The 21,278-nt window shown below is 42.0% G+C and overlaps 1 protein-coding gene across 7 annotated transcripts in view; it reads right to left on the reverse strand.

The window, feature by feature from the left end:
- LOC129137475 (uncharacterized) overlaps positions 1-21,278 on the reverse strand; it is a 168,199-nt gene that overhangs the window by 103,812 nt on the left and 43,109 nt on the right. For 4 of the 7 annotated variants that reach the window (XM_054669582.1, XM_054669583.2, XM_054669580.2 and 1 more), the window contains 3 exons: positions 11,237-11,383; positions 9,151-9,243; positions 6,479-6,598 (listed from right to left, as the gene is read on the reverse strand). In XM_054669582.1, the coding sequence (XP_054525557.1) occupies positions 6,567-6,598; positions 9,151-9,243; positions 11,237-11,383 (272 nt within the window). In that variant the 3' untranslated portion in view covers positions 6,479-6,566. The remainder of the gene's footprint in view (positions 1-6,478; positions 6,599-9,150; positions 9,244-11,236; positions 11,384-21,278) is intronic. The other 3 variants (XM_063797462.1, XM_063797461.1, XM_063797460.1) reach the window with 1 other exon arrangement.

The raw sequence follows: 21,278 nt of genomic DNA on the forward strand, positions 1-21,278 counted from the left end.
TTTCACATCAGAAATGTTGTCATCTTTCCCTTGATTCTTTGAATCTTTACCTAACTGACATGGTTTGGCTGTGTCCCCACCCAAATCTCATCTTGAATTGTAGTTCTCATAATCCCTAGGTGTCATGAGAGGGATCCAGTGGGAAGTAATTTCATCATGTAGGCGGTTAGTCTTACGCAGTTCTCGTGATAGTGAGTGAGTTCTCATGACATCTGATGGTTTTATAAGGGGCTTTTTCCCCTTTCACTCTGCACTTCTTCCTGCCACCACTTGAAGGAGAATTTACTTGCTTCCTTTTCTACCACGATTGTAAGTTTCCTGAGGCCTCCCCAGCCATGCTGAACTGTGAGTCAATTAAACTTCTTTCCTTTATAAATTACCCAGTCTCTGGTATGTCTTTATTAGCAGTGTGAGAACAAATTAATACACAAACCTTCCAGTTAAACTAAAGCTCTATTTCCTGTACTTCCCCAGACTACAAGTCTCTAGCCAGTCTCCAAATTTCCAACAAGCCCACTTCCTGGTGCATTCCTCTGATATATCTTACTAGCTGCCAATTAAATGGTGTGTTTACTGCCCAACTAACTAGACTGTGAGCATCTTGTGGCCAAGACTCCATATTATTTATATCACACTCCCCAGCACACAGTTAATATTAAACAAATAACACCACTAATAATAGTTGTTTTCATATTTTAATGGAAATCAGGGCTTTTGGTTGAGACCACTAAGTTTTTTGGAGAAATCATCACAGGTACTTATATCTTCCTATACATATGCTTGTCCCTCTGCCAGAAACACTACGTTTATGCACAGTTGACCTTTGCCTGGTTAACAATGGCTTATCCTCTGGGTCTAAGTTTAAAACTCCCTTCTTCAGAGATGTCTCTGACCATCCAGATTAGTCTATTTCTCTCTGATATCATTTGCATAGCACACTATACTCTCTCTTATAGCATGAATCACACCTGAAATTAGTAATTTTACTATATTTTCCAACTATTTGTATTGTAAGAGGATTATATGTCGTTGCCTGTTATTGTATGACCTACAGTTCCTCTCTGTGGGAAGAGTGTATTTTCCTACTCCATTTATGTTGGTTCTGGCCATGTGACCTGATTTAGCCAATGAAAAAACACAGTGAAATGCACCATTTTTAGCCATCTCTAGTTAAACACCTTCCTGGAGGAGTAATTCTATACCAGTGGTTCTCAACTAGGGCTTGATTTTTCTTTCCATGGGACAATTGGCAATATCTGGAGATCTTTTTGGTTGTCACATATGGGGGTAATGCTGCTGGCATTAGTGAGTAGAGGCCAGGGACGCTGCTAAACATCCTACAATGTGCGGAATAGCTCCCCACAAAAAAAGAAGTATCCAGCCCTCAATGTGAATGGTACCGAGGCTGAGAAACTGGGCTATACAGCAATGTCATCTGAGAAAAACTCTACTCCAAGTGGGAAAATGAGCTTTGAAATAAACATCCATTCACTAGTTTAGTGTCCTGGATTTTACAATCTTTCTGAACCTTATTTTCTTAATTATTTGAGAAGTGTGTATGATAACTCTACCCTCAAGAAGATGTTGTAGAGATTAAAGAAAATATTGTAAGTATCGTGACTGGCATATTGGTCTTCAAGAATGCTAGGTCTGTCTCCTGTCCTCACTGATGCTATGTCAGGATTTATTACACACAATCAAGTTTTTTTTTTTTTCTTTTTTTGACGGAGTCTCACTCTGTTGCCAAGCCTGAGTGCAGTGGTGCGATCCTGGCTCACTGCAACCTCTGCCTCTCCCCGGGTTCAAGTGATTCTCCTGCCTCAGCCTCCCAAGTAGCTGGAACAACAGCTGTGTGCCAACATGCCCAGCTAATTTTTGTATTTTTAGTAGAGACGGGGTTTCACCATGTTGGCCAGGATGGTCTCGATCTCCTGACCTCGTGATTCGCCTGCCTTGGCCTCCCAAAGTGCTGCGATTACAGGCATGAGCCATCATGCCTGACCCAATCAAGTTTTTAATTCTCTAAATAACATTGGGATTTGTGCTAGAATCTTTAAAATATTACTCAAACCAGGGCAGCAGGGATTGGGGATAGGATTTCTATTATTTGTGCTGCTTGACTAATTCTGGAGACTTGGACCCAGACTTTGGTGGGTTGAATCCAAAGGTGCAGGGACTTTGTGTTCCCCAAGAGGGAAGGCAGCAGAGCCCATGTGTTCTTTAACTAACTGTGTCTTTGTGTTTGCAATGGCAATGGGAAACAGGGAAAAATTATAATAATTCTTACAATGATTATGTGCTGGGATCTTTAGCTGGAATGATCCCTTGGAATGAAAAGCTGATACTATCATGCCTTTGCTTACATCCCTTCAGTGGCTTGTTTTCTTTGGAGCCTGTAAAATCAAAGTCCAAATCCTTCCTGTGACTTAGAGTGGCCGCAGTCTGTCTCTTGTCCTCCCTATTCTAGTGTCCCCATATTGTCCACGGATCTTGGAATATGTCATGCCTTCTCTAGTATCAGGGTCTTTGCACAGGAAGTTCCCATGTTATAAAATGCTTTTCCCCCTTCTTTTCACCTTTATAACCTCTACTTATCTTCGTGTTTTATGCTAAAGTCTCTGTCAGAGAAGGCTTTCTCAAATCCTCCAAACAAGTCAGGTCATTTCACCCTGTATTTCTACCATGCCCATTCCCAGAGCTGATGGCAATCAGTAAAACTGTGTCCCTCACTGTATGCTTACCAGTTAAAACATTGAAGACAATACTTTTGTAATTGTTGATGATTTATTACTGCTCTGAGCCCCCAGTGCAAAGCCCTGACCACACGGACCCTCTTTGGAACATTCCCTTTTGCCCACTCCCCATTACTCCAAAATCAAGCAACTAAAAGTTTATTCTCTGGCACCATAGTGGACTTTCAGACCCCTGATCTGAGGTTACAGCCAACATCCATTCTGATTGGCCCATATAATCCCTGCTCATATTTCTGCCTTATGATTATTTGTCTCATAATCATGTTATTGAGCAGTGATTATTTGTGTTTTTGGTAACATTCTAAAATCCAGAAAGCAGGGGTGAGTTTTAGAGTATAGTGGACCTGCAACCTGAAATACTCAATATGCACTTCTGTTAACTGCTTGTGTTATTTAATTCTCACAACTCCATGAGGTAAGAGTTGTCCAGCCTTTCTATGAAATGGTTTCAGGGGAGGTCACTGTGGTTATATCCCAGAAGATTTGCCCTGCAAGTGAAACAGAAGTTTCTCATGGAGATGTGGAGGGGGCTGCCCCACTGTGTCAGAAAGTGGAGACTATGGAACCAACCCCATTATACTGAGATAGGGTTGAGGCTGCTGATGGGTCTTTACCTATTGTAGCTTCCATTTGTATGGTAGGCAGCTGCTAAGATGGCCCCAGATATCACTGCCTTGTGATAGTCCTGTCTTTGTGTAATCCACTCCTCATGAGTGTGGGCTGGATCTACTGGCTCTCTTCTGCTAAACAGATGATCGAAAAAGTGATGAAATGTCACTTCTAAAATTAGGTTACACAGAAAATGTGGTTTCTTTTTTGCTCACTCCCTCTTACTCAGGGAAACTAGCTACCTCTTTATGTACTGCCCTATGGAGAGGCACACATGTCAGGAAACTGAGGGAGTGCCTTCCAGTCAACAGCCAGCCAGGAACTAAGGTGCTCAGTACAGCAGCCTCCACAAAGGACTGAACAATGCCAACAGCTATTTGATTGTGCTTGGAAGATCTCCGTTTAGTTAACCCTTCAGATGAGACCGCAGCCCTGGCCAGCAAACAAATTGCAGCCTATGGAAAGACCTTAAGGCAGAAGCACCCAACTGAACGACCCGAAGGCTCTGACTTACAGAAACTGTGAGCAGTAAGTGCCTATTTTTTTAAACCACTATACTTTGGGGATGGTTTGTTACACAGCTATAGATAACTAATAGAGTTTGTTAAGTTAGTATTTTAGTCTGCTTTTTTAGCTGCAAGATAAAACTAACCCCTTCACATAAACAGTTAGATTGCAACTCTATAGGTTCAGTTTTGACTTTATAGTTAGCTACTAATGAATCTATACATAAATATTCAGATTCCCCTAACATAGAAGAGAGGCCTACTATGTGCAGGATTATGAAATGTGAATTTCTAGATATAAAGACTTTGTCTCATTCATCTCTATACCCCAAGGCCAAGACCAAACTTTATCACATCATAGCTATTTAATATTGATGGGTTGATTTAAATGATCTAATTACTGGATAGCTATTATGACCCACATTTTACTGATATAATAAGAGAAGTACCTAGAGTTTAAGTGATTCAGAGAAGGTCATGTGAGTGGAGTCAGGGCTTTTGCTCAAATTCTCAGGCTGCCATCTGTGCATCCCAGAACTTCCTTAGTGGGTAAAATAGCTCATTACTGACTAGAATGGCAATGTTTTCCTTCCATTGCAACATACTAGCTCAAAATAAGCAGGTGGCTTTTTTTAGAAAAACAGTGTTTTATTAAAGATTGTATTCCAAAAAGGCTTTGTTAACTCCTTTTTTCCCTTTGAGTATAGTGAAATGGCCTCTAACTTATTTTGAATGGATTTCTGGGATAAAGTTCTTCAGTGATAACATGTTTGAAGTAAGTAACAATTAAGTTATCTTTGTCCTCACTAGTAATGTTCATAGAGCAATTGGTGTTTCTTTCTGAGTTAATAAGAAACATTTTCAGCCGAACCATAGGACTCTGAAGATAAAGCAATTGGCAAGAAATGGTATGTTTAAATACCAGAAAATAGCCCATATCCAAACAGGTGTGCGATAAAACAGTATAAATAAACTGCTCTGTATGCAGTTTAGTCCAAGCAGAATTGTGTAGGAAACTTTCCTATTCTGGAAAAAATATAACCAAACCAGGCCGCTTGTATCCTCCTTAGACTGCACAGCTGGAAAAACAGTTCTTGTTCAAACAGCCGAAAGTAAAAGTTGTTTTAATTTTTTTAATGGCCAGATAAACAAAACCTTGCTAGAGGAATGACTATACTTGTGCAAATATGGCCTTGAGCTAGAATCTTGTGAAAGACTCACCTCTTTTCAACGTTTAAGAAATATGCCTGCTTCTTTGAATTCGCGATGGTCACTTCGTGTTGTGTTAGGATATTTTTTAAAAATGTTTCTGTTGGTACAGTTATCTTAACCACCAGGGTACTTGACTTGACTTACGGCATTAAGAGTATAGATGCCTAAAAGAAGTACTTGGTTTCTATTAAGATCTCCTAAGTGCACAGGAAACATGGTTTAGAGCTCAAAGAGGTTATAAAAACTGTCCATCCTTTCATGCCATTTCTTTCTGGCCAGGAACAAAGGTAAGACAACAGGTTGGTCCATGCTAGAAAGTCTGAAAGTATGCGGGTTAAATGTTTCCAAGTGTGCTGTTTGGTGTTTGGGATCATTTGTTCTTCGCCAAGCTGTGTCTAAGCGGGGAAAAAGCAAAAAAAATGGAGACGTAGCCTAAGGTTCCTGGACATATCTGGCATTTGACATGCCTCAGTGGTGAGGAGCATTTATGGTCTAGTGAAAAGTAAGTGGTCCTCTGCATTCCACAATCCAAACCCTGGCTAAATCTCTGACCAGTAGGACAATTACCACTTCTGAGTCTCAGTTTTCCATCTCTAAAATGGCCTTCTATACACAGTTATGAAGACTACATGGAAATACATAACTTGTTAGAGGCAATAACACGTGAAGATTACATGCAGTAATACACATGCAACAACATAAATAACCTTATGACGATTACATGCCCTGGAATGATTATCTATAGATACTGTGTGCAAAGTGAAATTATACCAAGTGCTATAGAAATAAAAATGGCTGAATAGAGGTCAATTGGTGTGGCAGTTAGGAGCATAGGTTCTGGGCCGGGCACAGTGGCTCATGCCTGTAATCCCAGAACTTTGGGAGGCCAGGGCAGAAGGATAGTTTGAGCTCAGGAGTTAAAGACCAGCCGGGACAACATGGCAAAATCCTGTCTCCACAAAAAAAAAAAAAAAAAGAAAAGCTAGCTGGGCAGGGTGGTGCATGCCCATATTCCCAGCCACTTGGGAGGCTGAGGTGGGAGAATCACTTGAGCCCAGGAGGTCAAGGCGTAAGTGAGCTCTGGTAAGTGCATTAGGTTGGTGCAAAAGTAATTGCAGTTTCGGGCTCTAGTTTTAAGTGGCAAAGACCACAATTACTTTTGTGCCAACCTAATACCACTGAACTCCAGCCTGGGTGACAAAGTAAGACCATGTCTCAAAAAAAAAAAAAAAAATAGTGTAGATTCTAAGCTCAGGCTTGCTTGAAATTCTGGCTCATTTTCTTTGTATCTGGGTAGCCCTGGTGAGTCTGAATTTCCCTATCTGTAAAATGACAATAATAGCAGTACATTCTTTATTCTGTTTAAAATGAAGAGCTCAAGTGCTAGTGTGTACTCACGTGCTTTCTTTGTGAGTTCAAGCACTCAAGACTTCAAATGGTATCTTCCAGAGCTTCTTCAGCTAGGTTCTGTCCTCTTCCTCATTTGTCACTCTGCTGGCTGCTCCAGGTCGTTCCAATCTATAAATAACCATTTCAGAGCCAGACATCACTGACTAATATCTCAATCTCTAGGAACAAACATTTTGACTTGTGCCACACTCAGTGGTTCAGAATGATTGTAACCCAATTCTGGCTATAACTAGAATGAGATGGAAATCCAGCATTCTACTTGGGAGCAGGATTTTCTCTAAGAAACTACAGCGGATCAGGATAAAAGTTCTCTTTTCTGTTATTCATAAAAGGCAGGGAAAGACAGTCAGAGTTATGGCTTATGGTGTCGCAAGAATGTTCAGTATCATTTTAAGGATCTCTGTCTCGTTCTCTCTCTCTCTTGCTCTCGCTCTTGCTCTTGCTCTTGCTTTTTCTCTTCCCTTTCCCTCCCCGTGGCAAGTATTATAAATAGGCCTCCTTCTTATCTGATCCTCCCCTAAATGTTTTTCTTTTGAAAACCACAGTTAATTTTAGATAAATGTCGGAGATCATCTCAAATTTGTGTGTAATATAGGCCCTAGTTCTAAGAAAAACATGACATGTCTGGAAGACCTTGTTTTGGCCTTTGTTCCTCTGCTAGTACCACGGCCAATATCTCTGACTTCCCACCCTTTATCTGAGACTGGGTTGTATCTTAAGTCTCCTAACCCCCTTTTCCAGAAGCAGAGAAACTGCTACCTTCTGAAGGGCTCCTTTCTAATCCAATAGTTCCCCAGGAATGATTTTAAAGCTGGAAAGGGGCTCCGGGGAGTGAGGGCTGAGTTCATCAACACTGCCCGCCTGAGCAATTTGCAGGATGAAGTGGCCTCTGTCCCTGATTTTCACAGGCCAGGCCCCCTCCAGATCCATGTGTAGATAACTGCAGTCGTAAATGTTATGCGAAGTCTGCTGTACAAGCCTTTTAAATAAGAGGCTGTTTTTCAGAACCTGGGCCACATTTGTCCTGGCCTGAGTTAAGAGGTAAAGAACATTCCAATTGTGAGCTTGGATGGAAAAACATATATTTGAAGTTTTTTCTGCTAACAAGGTATGCAGAGGACTCAAATTCCAGTAAACGAAGGTTAAAGACGGGCTGATTTGCAGAATACGGTCATCACCCCCACCCCTTAATTTTTCCATAAAGTGCCATAAAAAGCCACTGCACTAACAAACATTTTGGGAAGGGAACAAGCTCCAGGCCAAGAAGCCACAAGCTTAAATGGAGGGAAATCTGAGCCCTGAGGCACAGTTTCCTGAGCAGAGTCATTACTCAAGAAGGGATCAGGCATTAACAGAACTATCCCAACCCGGTACCAAAGCTAAGGCTTCCTGGGTGCCCTGGGACAGTGCTGGTCAGGAGAAAAGTGCCAGTGTCCCTCACTGGAGTTACACCCTTCACCTTGACTTACAATGTGAAATGAGAGCACATCTCCAAGACTCAGCTTACACCTGAAAAACATCTGAAGAAAAACGTCTTGTTTTATTTAAAGGATGAAAAGAAAACGCGATGCAATGAAATTGCAAAAAAAAAAAAAACTCCAGCTGGATGTATTTTTTAAAATTTTTTGTTGTGGAACACAGAAAAATTAATGCTAAAATGGATACAGAAGAGTAAAGTCCCCCCAGAGAGCTAGGCCAACTGTGAAGAAGAGGAATATGGAGGAAGGGCTTAGCCTACAAAATGTTAACCTTCTACAAAACCATCATCGTAAAATTGGTCTGCTTCTGGCTTGAGAACAGAGACCAGTGAACAGAACAGAGGCCTAGGAGACAGGCCTCTTTATAAATGAGGACTTGAAATATGTTTAACGTGGCTTAAAAATCATTGGGAATGGTTAGATTATTTAGTAGATGGTATTGAGAAATTGGCTCACCATATGGAGAACAAAAACATCTATATTTCTTTTTTTTTTTTTTTTTTTTGAGACGGAGTCTTGCTCTGTTGCCCAGGCTGGAGTGCAGTGCCACAATCTTGGTTCACTGCAAGCTCTGCCTCCTGGGTTCACGCCATTCTCCTGCCTCAGCCTCCCGAGCAGCTGGGACTACAGGCACCAGCCACCATGCCTGGCTAATTTTTTGTATTTTAGTAGAGATGGGGTTTCACCGTGTTAGCCAGGATGGTCTCGATCTCCTGACCTCGTGATCTGCCCGCCTCGGCCTCCTAAAGTGCTGGGATTATCGGTGTGAGCCACCACGCCCGGCCCAATAACATCTATATTTCTATAGTATACAAAGGTGGACTCCAGATGCATATGATATCCAGTATGAGAGGAAAGCTTATATGGTTAACAAAAGAAAATTTAGAAGAGTATTTTTACAACTTAGAGGTGGGGAGAAACTTTCTAAAGAAGACCTAAAATTACCAAATATAAAGCAAAAAAAAAAGAAGTGTTTGATGACACAAAAGTTGAGGATTTCTTTTTAATGAAAGATTGTAAAGATGAAGTTAAAAATTAAAAAATTGCAACACAATATGTGCAACATTTACAAGTGACTAACAGCCAGTATAGGATATATGAGGGTAACCTGTAAGTTAACAAGAAAAGGATCATAAAATCCATCAGAAATAAGGGCAAAGGGCTGGGTATGGCAGTTCATACCTGCAATCCTAGTACTTTGGGAGGCCAAGGTTGGAGGATTACTTAAGGCCAGGAGGTCAATATCAGCCTGAGCTACATGGTGAGATCCAGTCTCTACAAAAATAAAAATAAAAAGGTTAGCCAGGTATAGTGGTGTGCACCTGTAGTCCAAGCTACTTGAGGAGGCTGAGGTTTGAGGATCACTTGAGCCCAGGAGTTCAAGGCTACATTGAACTAGCATAACACCTCACACTCCAGCCAGGGCAACAGAGCAAAACCCTATCAAAAAAAAAAAAAAAAAGAAATAAAACGAAAAAGGGCTGGGCATGCTGGCTCACGCCTGCACTCCCACTATTTTGGGAGGCTGAGGCGGGCGGACCACCTGAGGTCAGGAGTTTGAGATCAGCCTGGCCAACATGGTGAAAGCCCGTCTCTACTAAAAATACAAAAATTAGCTGGGTGCGATGGTGTGTGCCTGTAGTCCCAGCTGCTCAAGAGGCTGAGGCAGGAGAACTGCTTGAACCCAGGAGGCAGAGGTTGCAGTGAGCCAAGATCGCGCCACTGCACTCCAGCCTGGGCAACAGAGCGAGACTGTGTCTCAAAAATAAAAATAAAAAAAGAAACAAACAAGGAAAAATAAACAGAGGCAAAGAATATGACAGGTAAATCACAGAGGTAAAAATCCAAATGGTTCACATAATAATATAAAGCTCAAAATCAGGGTAAAGCAAACCAAATCCAATGAGCTATAAGTTTATACTCATCAGATTGGTAAAAACGGGCAAGTTGGATAATGCCAAGTCTAAGATGTGAGAACACATGACTTTTCACGTCCACCTCTTAGGGTTATAGAAGTGAAGCCAATCCAATGAATAAGCTCACAAAAATTGAGCATCTATGTACATTAGAATCAGTAGTTCCCTTTCAGAATATCCCAAAGAATCCCCACTTGGGTCCTGGGGTCCAGAAGAGGGAATCTAAGAGGATTTCATGCAGCCAAGACCTGTGATTGCTGGGCCACAGAGGCAACCAGGGGGTCCTTAGCTGCAGAAATGGGAAAGTAAATTGAAGAGGTGACCTTTATGGAATACCATGTGGCAGTTAGAAACAATTATCTGGAATCACTGATTAGCAGTGTGTGAAGTTTTTTAGAAATGCAGTACTGGGTAAAAAAATAAGAAAAGGCAAAGCAATCAGGGTTGCTTGGAGAATTAAATGGCAATAAAACCCTTGATGTAGCAATTGGCTCAAAGAAGACTTTAGATCCTATCCAGAGGTAGGTGGGGAATTAGAGGGGTCAGTCCACCCTGACAAAAGACTCAACACCATAGAGGTGGAAGTGAAATTTGAAATGATTCGAAAGACACTTTGTGGACTACCTGCTAATAAATTTTCTTTCCTACATCCTTTCTTTCTTAATTGGTAGTGGAATCTAGACTTTTACAAGAAAGAAAACTCAGAACATGAAACACTGCATCTCTGGCTGACAGTCTACCTGTCCTGGTGTTCCTTAGGAGATCTGAGAAGTGCCCCAGCCAGGTGCTGCATTTGCTAAAGTTAATTCTAGGGAATTTGTTTATGTGGGTTCAGAATTCTTCACTGCCTCCCTTAACTCCCCCATATGTAGTCTGTGCTAAGTGACCATGGATGGAATTGTGCTGAAAGTTCTTTCACCGTGGTTAACAAAATCTACTAAGTAACACTTCATACAGGGTATGGAGGAGCCAAGTGTGATTGGATAGAATTTTTTTTTCCCTTTCTTCTTCTTACCATATATATACTTTTAGGAGTATCCATTATTGCTAGTGTCTGCTACCAAAATGTCGGTGACCAAGATGTAGAAATGAAGAAGGAAAAAGGACAGCTTGTCTAACATTCTTGCTCTGAAAATCCCAAGAGATGAGATTCCATCTCTAAGCAGGAGGCCAGGGAGTCCTTTCTTAGTGCAGGAGGCAGCAGGATATTTTTATTTTTACTGCATTTGCGATCCGGGGTCACAGAGAGGGGCAAGGAGCTGAATTCCAAGAATGGAATAGAATCTAGCTCTCTCCGAAGGAAATCCAGGGTTTGGAAAACTCCCAAGGAGCAATAATTCAACTGAACTAACCTGATGAACTGTTTTCAAATGAGTATGGAGAAATATAGTCAAACATTGAACAGCTTCCTAGAATTGAAGCAACCGGGCAAAGGTGCCTTTTATTAGACCTTTGCAATACACCCAGAGAACCGGTTAGAGTGTCAGGCTCAGCTCCATCTGGAAGAGAGAAAGACTTGATTTTATTCCCCAGTAGAAGGTTCTCTAGAGCAGTGCATACATTTTTCACTTCCTTATAATTATTTATTCAAAACTGAAATATCAGCAAATCAAAGTCTACTCCATGCATTGGGTACCTACTCTCTGCCCATCATCTGCTGGGGCTTTTCTCTATCTTATCTCATAGAATCCTCCCCAAATGCTTCAAGGAAAAGATGATCATTCCCCATTTTTCAGAAGAGGAAGTCTCTGAGAGGACAGACACATTTTGAAGGTCAGAGAGCTTTTAAAAAGCAGATCTGGATTCAAACCCAGACAGCTGAGTCCAAATCTGGAACTTTCTTCAGCTCATACTGCCATGACCACACCCCTGCTTCTAAGGGATGTCAGGCAGCCTAGAGGGTCCCATGACATTTAGAAATAAAGGGATAAATTGTCCTTTCCTCACCCATTTTCAAGCAAAAATGCTAGGGGAGCAGCTGTGTATTAAAAAGGAGTTGGGGCGGAAATAATGATCATAAAGATAGTGAACTTTCATTGAGTTATGGGTCAAACATTGTGTTAAATGTTCAGTATGAGCCACATTCCTATGAGCTGGCTCTATTACTGTTTCTATTTTTTTTTTTTTTTGTGGGGGGGAAATTAAGTTTCAAAGGTTAATTGATTATTTAAACTCAAACAACTAGTACTTCTTGGAATAGATCCTAAATTGGTCTGAATCTCAAACCAGTGTTTTAAAAATACTACTCTAAACTGCTTCCTTGGGATATGGCAATGTGAGTTAGGCGTGGCAGCTATCGTGGTGGTGTTATGGTGGTGGGAACAGCAGTGATGGTATTGTTTTCATTGTTCTTGGTGGTGGTGAAATTAATGATGATAAGTCATTGGTGAAGGTGGTTGTCCTCATAGTGGTGTGATGGTGTTGGTGGTGGTAGAAGTGGTGCTGGTGATGGTGGTGTGGGTGGTGATAATAGTGATAATGGTGGTAGTAATGGTTGTAGCAGTGATGGCAGTGTTGGTAGTAGTAATGATAACTATGGTGGTGGTGGTGGTGTGGCAGCAGGGCCAGAAGTAGTGATGGTGGTGGTGGTGATCAGGGACATGGTGTTGGTGGGAGGTGTGAGGAGGGCATGGTGATGATGGTGTTGGTGGTGGTGATGGTGGAGGTGGGGGTGGGGTGATGATGGTGGAGGAGGTGATGGTGGGGAGGGGGTGGTGATGGTGAAAGCAGTGGTGATGATGATGGTGATGGTAGTGGTGGTGGTGATTTTGGTGGCGATGGTGGGGAGGGGGTGGTGATGGTGACAGCAGTGGTGATGATGTTGGTGATGGTGGTGGTGGTGGTGGTGGTGGTGATGGTGATGGTGGGAGAGGGATGATGATGTTGTTGATGGTGGTGGTGGTGGTGGTGGTGGTGATGGTGATGGTGGGAGAGGGATGATGGTGATCATGATGGTGATGGTGCTAGTGGTAATGGTGGTGGTGGTGGTGGAGGCCATGGTAGGAGAGAGGGTGGCAACTGTTGAGGTAGTGGTGTGGTGATGGTGGTGGTGGTGAGGGTGGTGGTGGGGTGGTGGTGGAAATAGAAGCGTTGTTGCTGGTGGTGATGATGGTAATGGTGATGGTAGTGGTGGTGGTAGTGGTAGAGGTGGTGGTGATGGTGAGGATGGGGGTGGGGTGATGGTTACCATGACAGAAGTGGTAAGAGTGAGGATGTGGTGATGATATTGATTATGGAGGTGGTAGCTATGGGGTTCTTGATGGTGGTTAATTCACCCTCCCAGATGATATTTTCTTTTGAGAAATTCTGAAAAAAGAACACTTCCGTTTTCTCTGTGCCTTTAAAGGTCGATTCACTTGTTTTTTCCATAGGCTTCAGGAAAGAGGCACTGGCCTTTACTTCTCCACCTCGATTCACTTCCCTGCTGTTGACAAATGTTATAGTTGCCCAGGATCAGAGGGAGAGACTGACCCTGTGACCATTTCCCCAACGGCGGCCTTTGGCCACTCCGTGCACTGGAGCACATGACCCTCTGCCTCGCCCCTGCCACATTAACCAGGTGACTGTCTGCCAAGGCCCAGCCCAGTCCAAAGGGAATTGGGATTCAGTGTCCCAAACAAGGCACTGATTAGCTGGTAATCAGGCAGCGATTAGCAGGTCGGGTCACCTGCAGTTCAGTGCCCATTGTTCCCAGCAAAGTCCTGGGATATTTGCCACACGGCTGGCCAGTCTGAATGTCTGAGGATTCCGATGCCTGCAGCTCTGCTGTGGAGATGTGTGATTAGGAACAAATCCTCTGTTCTCTAAGCCCATCCCCCCAAGGAGGCAGTGCGGTGAATCCCCTTCTCTATTCACACACAAAAGATTGGGGAGAAGAATGGCCTGCTTAGGAGCTCAACAGTGACAGAGAGGTGAGGCCCCAAGGATGCACTGAAGAACTGAAAGCAAATTAGCACATTCCTCTTCCTGCACCATGATGACTGAGAGTGGAGGAACGGGCAAGCCCACGTCCAGACTGGCATTCTACTGTGATCTTGAGATGTGACCTTGGACAAGATTTTTAACCTCTGAGCTTGTTTACCTTGATTTTGAGAGGCTAATAACACTTGCCTCTTCAGCCTTTGAAGTTCAGATTTAGAAAATGAACATAAAGCAGTTACTACAGTCTCTGTAGCGTGTGACCAATACATGCTATCACCGTTATCATCGGTCATAGTAATATCAATATTTAAAATATCATAATTATTTGAAATACTTTATTTAAAATATGCCTCTGTAACATCACTTCTAAATGAGAGATAGCCCCTTTGTAGGAGGCCATGATAAGGATGAGATGAGAATTCTTGTAAAGCTTTCATCACAGGGCCTAGCAAGTAATTAGCACTTAATAAATCATAGTAACAATGGTGATCACCATCATTATTGTTTGTACAAAGTTGAATGGAAAAGGCTATTTTGTAGCATTTTTCACTGTATTGTAGCATGTGATCATAAAAATTTAGACAAAGTATAATTTTTTGAGCTAAAAGGAGATTAATGAAATTATTCATGGCACATTCACACCATTGGCACATGAACACCACACTGTTCAGCTTTATAGTCTATATGCCCTTCCACCACCTGGAGATCTTGCTAAAATTCTCATTTGGTAAATCTGGGGTCAGCCCAAGATTACGCATTTCCAGTGGATTCTCAAGTGATTCCAGGGCTACCTGTCCATGGACTCCACTTTGAGTAAACAGGATGTACACTTTTACAATAAAAAATGTGTATATGCATTTATACAGAAATATAGAAAAATATTCCTAGGCTATACTCAAGATGGGGGACAGTGTTTTTCACCCCCTTCGCTAAACTGTACTATCTTTCCCAGAAATTTAATAACAAACATGTAAAAACATTTAAAAATGCAATAAATTTTATTGATGCAAGTTCTTCCCTTCTCTAAAAGTTTGTCACACAGCCAGGTTTTCCAGCACATTCTTTGCCAGGTCTGCATGCCTGATGCCATGATTTTCTCCTAGAGCCACACTAGGCCTTTTCAGCATCCTAACCACAAGGAAATCACATTACTGAGTGCTCATTCTGGAGGCTTCAACTCTCCAAGGAGCAGGTGGGCCCCAGCTCAGATATAGCTGCTGGCCAGAGTTCAGGACCCAGAGGCGTGCAGGCCAGCCAGGTGCAAGATGGACAGTTATTAACTCAGAGAAGCCCAGAGAGTTTCTAAAATCTGATTCTGGCTGCACTTGGAAAGGGCGTTCCAGTTAACATGGCGGGGTGCTTTCTGCAGTTTAAAGGAGCTCAAGGAAGTTCCTTGTACAAAATAGATGGCTCCACTAGCCCTTCCTCTAAAGGGTGGCCTCAGAGAGGACCCTTGTGATATAAGGGTAGGTGGGTATAAGGTCTTTTCTTCCTTTTAAGTCCCCTCAACGGAGACTGGGATACTTACTTGGCTACTTGAGCCAAGTATTTATCTTATTCTCATCAGACTGTTTCTGTCACTGAGAGGTTGAAAGAGGTCTGAATGAGCATCCAGAGACAGAATTAGATAGAACCTCAGTTGAATTTTGACCTTGCCATTTAATAGCTAAACTGCCTTAGGTCTAAGCAGTGACTCTGTTTCCTCCCGTGGAAAATGGAAGTGGCAATGCTCTGGTCTCTCCAGGATTCAAACTTATGGAGCTAAAGATCCTAGTTTCCAGTTAGGTAAAAGCAGGCTTGCAAATGCCAATACTAATAATTATTATTTTTATTCAGCGTTCACCATCCTTTGCACCTTAACATACACCTTGTACCTGCCTAGATGAGCCCCCACCCGCTGCCCACCTGAGATCCCTGGTATGGGGTCTCCATCACCCCATCCCACTGTGTATCAGGCAGTGGGTAGAGGAAAACAGATACATACAAAAACTGGGTAGTGGGAGGACAGTTTACTAAAGGGATATTTAACTGAGGTGAGGGCGGGACTTGAGGAATAAATAACATACAGTGGCATGGATAGGGGTTGAGGAGGTACATTCCCCCCCAGCTTCTGGCTTTCAGTAGAGAGAACAGCCAACTTGTCAAGAAGGGGGATGCCAAGGAATAAATAGCCTGACTCCTGTCTTCCCACACTCCTGTGTCCTCCTCATGCTTTTGCCAAGATCTTGGCTTGGTTTCTCCTCTGATTGATTTCAACCAACTTTCTGATATTGGCAGGCAGCTATCTTATGTGCCCATGTTACATGCTCATGATAAAGCTGCATTTCCTGAGGGGACACCAATGGATACACCTCTGCCTGGCACGCAGCTTAGAGGCTAAATGTATGAAAAGCAACACCATGCAAATCATTTTGAAACTGCTCTGGAACCCTCACGGGACCCTCCATTCTAGACATCCAGTCCCACTAGTGATCTGACCATGAAACCTACTAAGAGACTTCCAGAAGAAGATGACCTCTGAAAGGAGAAAACTTTCTTCCAAGCTTCTGTGGAACAACAAGATGCCATCCCTTTGGTGGAGCCCAAAGGGAAACCAGGTAGTTAGCAAGAGAAACTTTTGTTATCATCTATGAAAGGTGCTTCCTGGGGTTTCAGAGGAGGGTGCAGAAGGGGAACAGTGAGTCTGGAGGGACAGATGGAACATTCCTGCAATGCTATCAATCCATATCTGACCCTCAATTCATGAAACCTTCCAGACAACCCACCCTGACAGATCCCTCTCTTCTTAGAGCTCTCACGTACCTTTCTTTTAGCATTTAACATTCATAACCTCAAATGAATGATTTCTATGCATGAGTCATTTCCTGAGTAGACTGTCAGATCCTTGAAGGCAGGAAGGCAATGTAATATAGTGGAGAATATCCTGAGTCTTCAAATAGTTATGAAGATTAGAAAGGCAATCTAAGCAACATCCTTAACATATTACCAGGTGCACATAAAAAGTGATGAAGAGACAGATTTATGACTATTCATTTTTTTTTATCCTTCCTATCCTTCACCATGCAAAAGATACACTGCCATTACACACACCTCCAAAAAGAAAACTCAGCATTTTCTCTGGGTCATTTACTATGTAGAAGTTCAAGTACGTTATTAGAATGCTTCCCCAATTTAGTTACACACAGAATCCACTTAAAGTACGGAATAAAATCTGACATATTCTTTTTAGTATGATGTTTTAAAAAAAATTTGGAAAGTAAAATTCTGTTTTACCTCCCAATGCTTATTGCTGCTAAGAAACTAAAAAACAAAATAAATTAATAAATTTAATGCAAACGAAGCTACATAAATTTTACTTAAATGTAACAGATGATATGGTTTTGATGAAACTGATTCAAAACTTACTATGCAAAAGCGGTATTGAATGCTGCTGTACAGGACATTTCCATTCACCAAGCCTACACGCGGTATGATGACTCAAGTGTCCCATGATTGCTCCCCATTTATACTGGGCATCATGATGTTACTTGGCATTGATTTGACAGCAGTGTATAATTTTAAATTTATTTCCCTTTTATTCCTTTTTCACTAGTAGAGCCAAACAAATTAGTATTAGATCTTGCAAGCTTTCTTTGCAACCATCGGCATTAAAATGCAATGGCAGTTCTTTAAATATAAAGGGTCATCCGGATAGTGCAGAAAATGCTTTGCCAATTTTACTTTAGATTATCGTTGCAATGAGAGCACATGGTTCAAAAGTTCCAGCAGCAAAGGTGGTTTTCCCACCCTGCCCCTGGATTATGGCATGTGGTACAGGCATTTTGAATCTCAGCTTGTGTCAGGTAGGTATTGTTACCCGTTTTCTATTGGAGGACATTTAGGCTTGTGAGTGCTGGGAGGTGATCAGTCACTTACCTAAGTTCACTCACCTAGTAAGTGATGCAGTGAGACTCATACCCAAAAGTTTCAGTTTCTACATCCAGTCTTTTGACTGATTGGTCTCATCTTTGATTATTATTGAAGATTAATGCTACATTGATGCAGATTGATGATGAGAGATGAAGGGGATGTTGAAGAGATAGAAAGCAAATAGAGAATGAAACATGCTTGGCCAGAGATGGCAACATAAACCCTGTCCATGGTGCCCTGTTGTCTTGGGTGCTGCTGTGGTTAGGTCAGGAGCAGTGGGAAGTCTGGGGCCATATGGAAGCTACACAGCCACACAGATGAGGCAGACCTCTAAGTGGGGCCACTCTTGGCACGTCCATGTTGAGCTCAGCAGCAACATTATGAGTTGAAATACCGAAGAAAGTTCTAGGTTGCTCGTCATGATTTAATCTATGCACCTAGTCTTTGGCATTTCCTATTTCCTGCTTTGGCCTGAAGCTGGACATTCTTTCCAAGAATCCTTTATGTCAGTCCTTTTGGGATTCAAAGAGTTGTGGGAATGGTGACCTCAGTTCACATCCACATTCCACCGGGAGAGCACAAAGCTGAGGCCCTCTCTGCCTCCAGGAAGTAAAAGAGGCTGTGAAAGAAGTGTTGTGAACCAATGTTCTTACTACAGAAAGCCAGGGGAGGTGCTGCTCATCCCTCCAGCTCCAAGTAATGAGAATTTTGGAAATAAATAAATTCAGTAACTTATAGGCACATGTGATAAACTCTCACTCACCAGGATCTGATAAACTAGTAGTGAACACAATTTTTGCATAGCTTGCATTTCCTGATAATACAGACGTATCTGCTATTAAAATTCCACTTTCCTTGTAGCAAAGTTAACTTTTTGTTATTCTAGAATGGCAAATTGAGTCATGTGAAGTTTCGGGAATCACACACACATCAGGTAATGCCATAACAAAAGTCGTTTTTGCCTGCAGTATATTTTGAGGACAATGAAACCATTCAATCATTGCCCAGAATGATAATTATCTTTTTGGACACATGACCTCATATTCCCAATCTATTAAGCACACAAAATCTGAAAATGAGTGGTATTAGTGATTCTATTGAAATGGATACAAGGGAACTGAAACAAAATAAAGCCAGCTTTAGTTCTGTAATCCCCGAAAAAAATAGGTGCTAAGAGGATGGGTGACTTAGGACACTTAGAAAAGAAAAACCAACAAGGAAAAATAAAACAGTAGATGCACATGTCTTTTGACTTACTAGATGTCTGAAGTTCATTGCTTCAGGACACATCAGCTTGGGGTAGAGGTGGGGAAGGAGTTGACTCAGATGTGGGTAACAATTGTGATGGCCTATGACCAAATTTCACAGTAAAGTGATTGGTACCCCAACCTCTCCTCTGCTCTTTCTGTTTTTTTTTTTTGTAATCATCCTAGATAGACATTAACATTTTCTGCAGAAGCCAACTGACAGAAAGATTAGCTACATCAGAAACAGCTGCTTTCACTGGTCTCAGCTTCATTCTAGGGGCAACCTCATCCAGAGTCTCAGAACATCATTTTTTAAAGACCCAGGTGCAAGTCACACCAAGGTGGCATGTATTAGAAGACGTGTGGCCATCCAGTGTAACTTTCACAAACTTTCTTTACTGGCACAGACCTATTGCTGATCCAGGTGAGAATGCAGATTACTGGCATCTCTCCAACTTAAGTCAGCACCCTGCCTTTCTCCAACATTCTCTGCAGAGAAATGTGAATCTTAATTCATACCATACTCTTCATATGAATCTTCATGTCCATGTGCTGGTCCCCACATTCCATGGCTCCAAAGGTCATTGCTTTTATATCTCCTTGAAGGACTACAAGTGGATTCCCAGGCAAATTGAAACCTTGCGCAAGTCCCAGAAGTTCTAAGGCGGGAATGCTGATCAAGTGTCTCTACTGTCCATCTTTTGCCCCTCTTATGCCCCTTACCTCACCCCTCTGGAGACCCAGATTAAAAACGCTTCAGAGCAGGAAACCTGGTTGATGGATTGATCAATCAACCAGCAAGTATCTACTGAGAGCACCTAATTTTTGCTCAGCAAATGCTGACGGGAGCTGATGGTGCAGTGACAGGTAATAGAGGACTCTTTGAAGTCAGGTAGAGGACTTGAAACTGAGGCTCAACTCACCGCGTCTTCATTCAAGAGACAGCAATTGAACACCTACACACAAGCTGCGCAGCATGCTTGGAAATGGGAATAAAAAGGGCAGACTAGATTTCTATTCCCATAGAGTTTATAGTTTATCAGGGTTATAATTCTTTTAAGTACTTAAAATTAATGTGCACTATGATTGGAAAACAGACTGCTTAGGTAGCTTATGGTGGTCAAGAAAGTGGGAACGTGTAAAGTTGTTTTTAGCTTTTTGAGGCCTGGAAGGATACGACCATGCAGTGACTGGGTAATGTGATTTTGGTAGCAAGATAGATTGAAGAATGGAGACTGAGTAGTGTCCTCCCAAAATTCATGTCCTCCCAGAACCTCAGAATGTGAGATTATGTGTAAATAGGGTCTTTGCAGATATAATGAAATTAACATGAAGTCATAATGATTTAGGGTGGGTAATAAATCCATAAATCCAATGACTAGTGTCCTTGTAAAGATACAGACACAGACAGAGGTAAGAAGGGCAGATATCAGAGTGAAATGGCTACAATCCAAGGAACGCCAAGGATTTCTGGCCACCACTAGCTGCTTGGAGATTTTCATGGAACAGATTATTTCCTAGAACTTTTGGATGGAGCACGGCCCTGCCAACACCTTGATTTCAGACTTTCAGCCTCTAGAGCTACAGGAGAATAAACTTCTGTTGTTCTAAACCACCCAATTTGTGATAATTTGTTATAGCAGCCTTGAGAAATGAATGCAAGACACAACTGACCGGGGTGAAGATTCCTGGTTAAAGGATGTATGAGTGCTGCCCTGGAAAATGAGGGCCAAGGTCAGAAAGAATGGTAAGACTCTATTTGTATGGTTGTGTACAAGATAATAGCTGAAGACCGTAATGGAATAAATAGAGTATGTCTTTTCCAGCTTGTTTTATAATAAACAAACCACCTAAAGAGCATGAAGAGACAAAGATTGAACTTCTCAAGACATGTCTCCGTTTATGGAACAGAACAAAAAAGAGTAAGCAAGGGAGAAAGTGAAGGAGTTACTGGCAATATTCCATTGAACTCAGTAGATACTTATCAAGCCTTGCCTATTCCATACCTCTAAGGAACACACAGTGTGAGTTGGAAGCAAAACTAGAGAATTTCCATCCAAGGGATATAGGCAATGATTGAAGTAAGCTGAATGAATAGGAACAGTGAAGACAAAAAGAAACAATGGTCCCAGTCTAAGGATGATCAGGATGTCTTTGCAGAGATGACATCTGTAAGGCGGCTGAAAGGATCCTTCAGGGTTGGACAGAAGGCAGAAAGGCAGAAGAGAGAAGAAAGCTCAGAGTATACCATCGTATCTCAATGCTCCTTGAATAGTTGCTATGTTTAATTCTGGTGCCTCTTATAGCACACAAAGGC

Source organism: Pan troglodytes, chromosome 18 (assembly GCF_028858775.2).
Source record: "Pan troglodytes isolate AG18354 chromosome 18, NHGRI_mPanTro3-v2.0_pri, whole genome shotgun sequence".
In the NCBI taxonomy this organism is placed as follows: Eukaryota; Metazoa; Chordata; class Mammalia; order Primates; family Hominidae; genus Pan; species Pan troglodytes.